General features: G+C 52.1%; 1 protein-coding gene across 1 annotated transcript in view; it reads left to right on the top strand.

Moving 5' to 3' along the window:
* The first annotated feature begins 901 nt into the window (after positions 1–901).
* The window catches only part of GSDMA (gasdermin A), a 17,003-nt gene continuing 9,178 nt past the window's right edge, over positions 902–8,726 (top strand). The window contains exons 1-4 of the mRNA XM_011998976.1: positions 902–1,014; positions 3,780–3,998; positions 4,355–4,532; positions 8,524–8,689. Of these exons, the coding sequence (XP_011854366.1) occupies positions 3,785–3,998; positions 4,355–4,532; positions 8,524–8,689 (558 nt within the window). The 5' untranslated portion in view covers positions 902–1,014; positions 3,780–3,784. The remainder of the gene's footprint in view (positions 1,015–3,779; positions 3,999–4,354; positions 4,533–8,523; positions 8,690–8,726) is intronic.

The following is an 8,726-nucleotide window of genomic DNA, read 5'->3' as shown; positions in this document are numbered from 1 at the left end:
GCAGGCAGGCTCAGCTGTGTCAGGTGATACCTGCACACATGCATGCATGGTCACATAGCCCAACACTATACGGACCTTGCTTGTAAGTCCCTTATTCTGTCCTCTAGCAATGTGACCACGTGGGCAAAATTTGGAATTCCTTTAAAATTCCTTCTAGGCAGAGATTTAAGCTAAGAGGAGGACCTGAGTGACCTCGGTGTGACATCTGAAAGACCATGACAAGCCTCCTGGGCTTTTCTACGAATATAGCTGTGCCCCTGCCTACCGATATGCTTATGTGTGTCTACAATATTCCGTGAGGAGCAGAAACGCTGAACACCAAATAACAGAAACCCATTTGGTCTAACTCCATCTCTGCCTACTCAGACATCTGCTTCTAGCGGTATCAGAGATATGTCTATGTGGCTAAAACAAATGGAGTTAGGCAGCGATGCACACAGGCTGACAAGCCCAGGATGGAGGGCAGTGCTGCAGATGCTCTGCTCTCTGCTGGAATGTGTGGACATACAGGACTCCCTATCCCAGGACACCCGCAGACCCCTCCATGATTCCGAGATGCTCCCCAATGACGGTGATGATGACAGAACAGAGATGCCATCCCTGGTCACTCACACACATACACACACACACACACTCCCACTGCCTCCCTCTGCACTCCTTCCAAAGGCACCTGCCTTCCTCTCCTCTCAGTCCATAAGCCATCCTCCAGCTGCCACCTCTCTATCAGCCTTGGCTACCCCCACCCACGCTGGCACCTGCCTGGCAGCTCCCTATCCACCCCCTCAGCCCTCAGGAGGCCAGGGCACACGTGGAACAGGTTGATGCTGTTCTCCCGGAAGTGGAGCGGGAGGGGGGTGGGGTCACTAGGGCAGGCGGGGTCCCTGGAAGCCTCTGTCCCTGCATAAAGCAGGCTGTCCTGGCAAGGGACGGTCATCCTCTCAACCTACAGACCCAGCGAGCCTCAGGCCCTCACTCCGGACCCAGCTGCTGGACAGGACTGAGCCCCGCTCCCAGGTAAGAACTTGATGACAGCAGGGAAGGCAGGGGTGCTCTGGGGACACAGGGAGATGGGTAGACCAAGAAGGGCATGGAACTCCCCTAGAGTCCAGTGGGATAAGTATCCCAATAGGCCTAGGGGAGGGAAGGGAGAGGCAGGCCTGTGGGCATCTCTCCAGTGAAGAGGAGGCTGCCGTTGCCCAAGCCCTTCCCAGGTGCACCCAGGTGGCACCAGGAGGTTGTCTGGTAGAACAGCCCTACACATCTGTGCCGTGCTTCCTGCCCCCTGCCGCTGTGAAGTGCCCGTGGTGGATGTGGGGTGCTTCCACACTAGCTGCTGTGGCCTCTTCCACCCACGGGGATAACTGGGGTGTGCCGATTGGCCACCCAGCCAGAGCACCTGGACTCAAACTTCAAAGACAGAGACTTAAGATGTTGACCCTCAGGTCAGGCATGGTGGCTCATGTCTGTAGTCCCAGCACTTTGGGAGGGTGAGGTGGGCGGATCACCTGAGGTCAGGAGTTTAAGACCAGCCTGGCCAAAATGGGAAAACACCGTCTCTACTAAAAATACAAAAATCAGCTGGGCACGGTGGCAGGTGTCTGTAATCCCAGCTACTTGGGAGGCTGAGGCAGGAGAATCACTTGAACCCAGGAGGTGGAGGTGGCAGTGAGCCGAGATCGTGCCATTGCACTCCAGCCTGGGCAACAAGAATGAAGCTCCATGTCAAAAAAAAAAAAAAAAAAAGATGTTGCCTCTCAGGTTCCCATGGGCCCCACATTATCCAGGGCCCTCTCACCCTAGCGCACATCTCTTGGGGCCACATTCATTGGTTCTTTCCACACACATTTGCCAAGCTCCAACTCTGTGCCAGGTGTGGTACTTGCTGCTGCAGAGGTGACTAAGACCCATTTCCTGCCCTCTGGGAAGTCACAGACGAGGAGCTGAGACGGTCAGGTGAGCAGATCATAACAGGAAGGTGCATCAGAAGAGCGCTTTGGAAACACAGATACAGTCACCAGCTGCCTGGAGGACTGAGGGACAAGGTCCCAGGAGGTGACCTGAATTGAGTGTTAGAAGAGGACTAGGGAGTCTTCAGATCTCAAAGGGGTATTGTAAGCAGAGGGGGCAAAGGTGAGGCGCATCAAGATGCCTGGATCCTGGCTGGGCACAGAGGCTCACACCTGTAATCCCAGCACTTCGGGAGGTCAAGGAGGGCGGATCACCTGAGGTCAGGAGTTCGAGACCAGCCTGGCCAACATGGTGAAACCCTGTCTCCATTAAAAATACAAAAATTTGCCAGGTGTGGTGGCACACACCTGTAGTCCCAGCTACTCATGAGGCTGAGGCAGGAGAATCGCTTGAATCCGAGAGGTAGAGATTGCAGGGAGCTGAGATGGCACCACTGCACTCCACCCTGAGCAACAGAGTAAGACTCCATCTCAAAAAGAAAAAACAAAAGTCTGGATCCAGGCATCCCCCAGGGGCTGTGAGAGGGGAGTGAGTCTACTGACACCTGTGAGCTGGGAGGCACGCACAAGGGAAGAATAGGGTGCAGGGAAGTGTACCCCAGACACGGAAAGGGTGACTGGGGCAGGTGAACAGCTTGACCACCCCAGCCCTTGGTGCCAGCAGCATCTCCTTCCCTCCCCTGGTGTCCTCAGACCCTGGCTATTGCTAGTCTCTGGTGTGAGAGAAAGCTTTACTTCCATTGCTAAATAAATGCTCTAGACCATGCGCAGTGGCTCACACCTGTAATCCCAGCACTTCGGGAGTCTGGGGTGGGAGGATTACTTGAGCCAGGAGTTTGAGACCAGCCTGGGAAACAAAGTGAGACTCTGTCTCTACAAAAAGATTTAAAAATTAGCCAAGTGCATGACTGCAGTCCCAGCTACTCAGGAGGCTGAAGTGGGAGGTTCAATCAAGCCTTGGTGGTCAAGGCTGCAGTGAGCTGTAATCATGCCACTGCACTCCAGCCTGGGCAACAGAGTAAGACCCTGTCTCGCAAGAAAAGAGAAGAAAGCGAAGCGAGGCAAGGCGAGGCGAGGTGGAGGGAAGGAAGTAAGGGAAGGAAGGAAGGGAAGGAAGGAAGGAAGGAAGGAAGGAAGGAAGGAGAGGAAGGAGAGGGAGGAAGGAAGGAAGGAGAGGGAGGAAGGAAGGAAGGAGAGGAAAGAGAGGAAGGAAGGAAGGAAAGAGGAAAGAGAGGAAGGAAGGAAGGAGAGGAAGGAGAGGAAGGAAGGAAGGAGAAGAAGAGGAAGGAAGGAAAAAGAGGAAGGAAGGAAGAACGGAAGGAAAGAGAGGAAGGAAGGGAGGGAGGAAGGGAGGGAGGAAGGAAAGAGGAAGGAAGGAAGAAAAGAAGAAAGAAAGAGAGAGAGAGAGAGAGAGAAAGAGAGAGAGAGAAAGAAAGAAAGAAAGAAAGAAAGAAAGAAAGAAAGAAAGAAAGAAAGAAAGAAAGAAAGAAAGAAAGAAAGTCAGTCAGTCCAGTTGGGCTCAGTGGCAGTGAAGAAAATGAGTGTGGAGAGAGAAAAAGGAACTTGACAAGGAAAAGGGAGGTGAGGCTTTGCTGACCATCTATGGGACTTTGGGGCAACTCTTTAACTAGGTTCCTCATCATAAAATGCAGACTCCGTTGGTTCTTTCCAGCTGTGACATGAGACAATCCAGGCATCTCTAAGAGCTCTCCCTGCCCCAGAGTCGGGCGAACCCTCTCTGCAGGGGCCCAGCCCATATCCCGGGCTCCTCGGCAACCACCTTGACACTTTCCTGTCTCCCCATCTCCACAGAGACCATGACCATGTTTGAAAATGTCACCCGGGCCCTGGTCAGACAGCTAAACCCTCGAGGGGACCTGACACCTCTTGACAGCCTCATCGACTTCAAGCGCTTCCATCCCTTCTGCCTGGTGCTGAGGAAGAGGAAGAGCACGCTCTTCTGGGGGGCCCGGTACGTCCGCACCGACTACACACTGCTGGATGTGCTTGAGCCGGGCAGCTCACCTTCAGGTCAGCCTTGAGCAGGGCTGGGAACTGAGGGATACTGAGGGATGGGGGCTGGGCACCTGGCCTGCAAGGAGAACCTCAGAGCTCCCTCTGGCCAGAGGTGATTAGATATCATCTAGCCCAAAGTCATCGTCAGCAGCTGAGGAGGCTGGGGGTTGGGTGATACCTCTCAGCTCAGCCTCTTTTCTTTATTTACTCACTTGTCTTGTAGAGACGGGGTCTTGTTTTGTTCCCCAGGCTGGTTTCAAACTTCTGGGCTCAAACAATCCTTCCACCTTGGCCTCCCAAAATGCTGGGATTACAGGCGTGAGTTACTACGCCCAGCCAGCCCAGCCCCTTTCATCTTTTCCCTCCTGCAGATCCAACAGATTCTGGGAATTTTGGCTTTAAGAACATGCTGGATACCCGAGTGGAGGGAGATGTGGATGTACCAAAGACGGTGAAGGTGAAGGGAACAGCAGGGCTCTCGCAGAACAGCACTCTGGAGGTCCAGACACTCAGTGTGGCTCCCAAGGCCCTGGAGACCTTGCAGGAGAGGTGAGAGCGGGCAGGACCGAGGGTTGCCCGGGATGTGGGTGGGGCAGTGCATGGAAACGGTGCTTAGGGCCTCAAGTTAAAAACACAAGTTGAAAGATAGGACCCTTGCACTGACCTTTGCCAATGTGGTCACCACAGGGGAGCTCTTGAAGGTAACCCTTCTGGCCTATGGCTGCATCCAGGCCATTTCCTAGTCACACCTCCCAGTGCTGCCACCGTCTCCAGGACCAACTCCCCACTGTCACACATGCACAGGGAGGACGATGTCCACACCAGCTTGCTGTGTGATCTTGGAAAAGTCGCTTCTCTTGGGATTTCAGTTTTCTTTTCTGCAAAATGACAGGATTGGATGATCATCTCTAAGGCTCCTTCTAACTCTGAGACTATGCAATACACTAGAAAAAGGAGGGATGGGTCTTAACTGCCCACAGCTGAGGCCTGAGCACTGTGTTCTGCTCCCGTAAATGAAGCCTCCCGCCTGACCCCAATACACACTCCGCATGCCCTCGGGAATGCTGCCCCACAGCACAAAGGGTGTGGCAGGCGCCACATGGATGCTGGGCTCCATGGATGTTTGGCTTGACACGGGAACTGACTTTTAAGTAGTTAAGTAGTGGTTGAAAGAAGGAGGTAAGGACTGGGAAGGCCAGAAGGAAGGGCCAGGGTAGTCATCCAGCAAGCATGTATATAGTAAAGCACTCTGCTATGGGCTGGGGTGAGCCTAAAACATCTTTGTCCAAGAACCTTGCAGTCTAGGAAGGTGAAAATTTTAAAAACCTGTGCAACAGTAATTATCATCAAAGCCAAGAACTGCTAAGTGCTGTAGGGATGGTTCGACTGAGTCTTGTGGCAGGTCAAAGGGACTTCTGGCTGGGAAAATAAGGGAAGATCTCACAGCCATGGCAGCCTCTGTTCTGGGCCTTGAAAGATGAGTAGAAATTGGGCCTGCAGGGCTGGGAGAAGGGTATTATGAAGGCACACAGGTAAGCAATCTCAAAGCCACCAGGGGCCAGGAACAGCCAGCATGGCAGGGGCAGAAGAGGTGTGAGCAGAACGAGCAGGAAATGCAGGTGAACCCAAACCCCGGAGAGGCAAGTGACAAGCTCCAGGAGACTGAATTGTAGGCACCAGGAAGATCCTGAAAATGCTCTGATGTGTCCCATGACTAATCCAGCCGAACGGAGGAAGTGTGTCAGATAGGGGAAAGAGAACAGGGATTTGAAGCAGTCAGACAAGGCAAGACAGTTTTCTTCTTGTTTTTGTTTGAAACGGTTTTTCGCTCTTTTTGCCCGAGCTTGACTGCGGTGGTGCGATCTTGGCTCACTGCAACCTCCGCCTCCTGGGTTCAAGCGATTCTCCTGCCTCAGCCTCATGAGTAGCTGGGACTACAGGTACCCGCCACTACACCCAGCTAATGTTTTTATGTTTTTATTGTTTTTATTTTTTATTTTTGAGACCGAGTTTCGCTCTGTCGCCCAGGCTGGAGTGCAGTGGCGCGATCTCAGCTCACTGCAACCTCCACCTCCCGGGTTCAAGCGATTATCCTGCCTCAGCCTCCCAAGTAGCTGGGACTACAGGTGCCTGCCACCATGCCCGGCTAATTTTTTATATTTTTAGTAGAGATGGGGTTTCACCATATTGGCCAGGCTGATCTCGAACTCCTGACCTTGTGATCCGCCTGCCTCGGCCTCCCAAAGTGCTGGGATTACAGGTGTGAGCCACTGCACCTGGCTAATTTTTGTATTTTTAGTAGATACGGGGTTTCACCATGTTAGTCAGGCTGGTCTCAAACTCCTGACCTCACGTGATCTGCCTGCCTTGGCCTCCCAAAGTGCTGGGATTACAGGTGTGAGCCACCGCGCGCCCATCCTTTTTTTTTTTGAGACGGAGTCTCTGTCGCACAGGCTGGAGTGCAGTGACCCGATACCCAGTCACTGCAACCCCCGCCTCCCAGGTTCAAGCAATCATCCTGCCTCAGCCTCCCGTGTAGCTGGGATTGCAGGTGCACACCACCACACCCAGCTAATTTTCATATTTTTGGAAGAGATGGGGTTTCACCATGTTGGCCAGGCTGCTCTCGAACTCATGACCTCAGGTGATCTGCCCACCTTGGCCTCCCAAAGTGCTGGGATTACAGGCATGAGCCACTGCGCCCGGCCAAGACACTGTTCTTCTATCCCATGAGCGATGTAAACTGAGGACCCGAGCTCAGGGCAATAGGAGTGAAGAGGGAGGAATGGATGCACGGCCCATTGCCAAGGGTAATAGAATGGCCTGGGCTTGGTAACTGATTGCAGGATGAGGGAAACGGTTTTGTCAAAGGTGACTGTGAGATTTTACCCAGGTTGTGACATTATAGGACATTAAAGGTACCATTATAGGTGACAAACAGGAAGACAGAGGTTAGAGGTAGATTTGGAGATTGTGAGTTCCTTTTGTATGTTTTGAGTTTCTGGTTCTGCTGAGACATCAGCTGAGAATGTTTAACAGGTGGTTGGAAATAAGGGCCTGGAGTTCAGGAGAGAGGTCAAAGTGAAGATATACACAAGGTAATCAGCAATATGAAGATTACAACTGTAGGAGCCAGGGGAGGAGTCTCACTCCTGTAAGCCCAGCACTTTGGGAAGCCAAGGCAGGATTGCTTGAGCCCAGGAGTTCAAACCAGCCTGGGCAAGATAGTGAAACCCCCTTCTCTACAAAAAATGCAAATATTAGCAGGGCACAGTGGTGCGCCTAGAGTCGCAGTTACTCAGGAGGTTGAGGCAAGAGGATCGCTTAAGCCCAAGAGCTCAAGGCTGCAGTGAGTTATGATCGAGCCACTGCACTTCAGCCTGGGCAACAGAGTAAGACCTTAAAAAAAAAAAAAGAAAAAGAAAACAGAAAAAACTGTAGGAGTGAGTTGGGTGGGGGGAGCTTTTGGAGGGAGTTGAGAAAACAGGACTGAGAACAGAATCTTACAGAACATAAAATGTTAGAGAACCAAAGAAACTGGAAAATGAGGTGCAGACAGAATGGATAAGATTTAGAAACTAGAAGCATGGGAGTTGAGCCAGGGTGGTACAGTGTGACTGGAAGCCAAGAGAAGCCAGCGTTGCAGAGAGGGTTTCGACAGCAGGATCGAGTATTGCACAGAGTTAGGCGAGGTCGTTGGGACTGAGAGGTAAGAGATCATTGTAATTTCAGCTGAGTAGTGGAAATAAAAGGCAAATTATAAAGAATTTAGACAGACCAGGCACAGGGGCTTACATCTGTATTCTCAGCTATTTGGGAGGCTGAGGCAGGAGAATCGCTTGAACCCAGGAGGCAGAGGTTGCAGTGAGCCAAGATCACGCCACTGCACTCCAGCTCGGGTGACAGAGTGAGTAAGACTCCGTTTCAAAAAAAAAAGAATTTAGGAGTGGGCAGGAAGTGGACACTGGAGGTGAGCATATCTTTTGATATATTTGCCAATGAAATGAAGGAAAAAAATAGGGTAGTAATTTGAGGGAGTAGCATGATCAAAGCAAACAAATTTTTTAGGATTAGGGACACATTTATATATGGAAGCAGACAGAAGGAGCAAGTGGAGAGGAGGAACTGGTGTCAACAGCGAGAGAGCATAAGACGTGAAGAGAAAGGATCCCAGAGAGATGAGTGGGGAGGAAAGGGGAGCGCATCTACCCCTGAACTGGAGGAAAAGGGAGTAAGAAGCACCTGAGAGGCCCTGTTACCAGCCAGGTGCTGGCCCAGATAATTACCGAGTTTATCTCTGAGCAACCCAGGAGGTCAGCATCGTTACATTCATTTCATAGATGAGGCAACTAAGACTCAGAGAAGCTGCCCTGCCAGTAAGCAAGAGATCTGGGTTTCAACCTCAGCCCTAGTCCAGAGTCCTTGCTCCTTCCCTGCCACCCACAATGTCTAGCCCCTGGGAATGACAGAAGGAACGAGGAGGGTGTGGCACAGGCAGGAAGGAGCTCTGAATGGTTTCCTTATGTTTCTCCTGTCACAGGAAGCTGGCAGCGGATCACCCATTCCTGAAGGAGATGCAAGATCAAGGGGAGAACCTGTATGTGGTGATGGAGGTGGTGGAGACGGTGCGGGAGGTCACACTGGAGCGAGCCGGCAAGGCAGAGGCCTGCTTCTCCCTCCCCTTCTTCGCCCCACTGGGGCTACAGGTTTGATTCAGAGACACACACACACTCTCACACCCAC

This window comes from Mandrillus leucophaeus, unplaced genomic scaffold (genome assembly GCF_000951045.1).
Source record: "Mandrillus leucophaeus isolate KB7577 unplaced genomic scaffold, Mleu.le_1.0 Scaffold58, whole genome shotgun sequence".
Taxonomy (NCBI): domain Eukaryota; kingdom Metazoa; phylum Chordata; class Mammalia; order Primates; family Cercopithecidae; genus Mandrillus; species Mandrillus leucophaeus.
The sequence above is the reverse complement of the archived record's forward strand: the minus strand, read 5'-3'. Positions and strand labels throughout refer to the sequence as shown.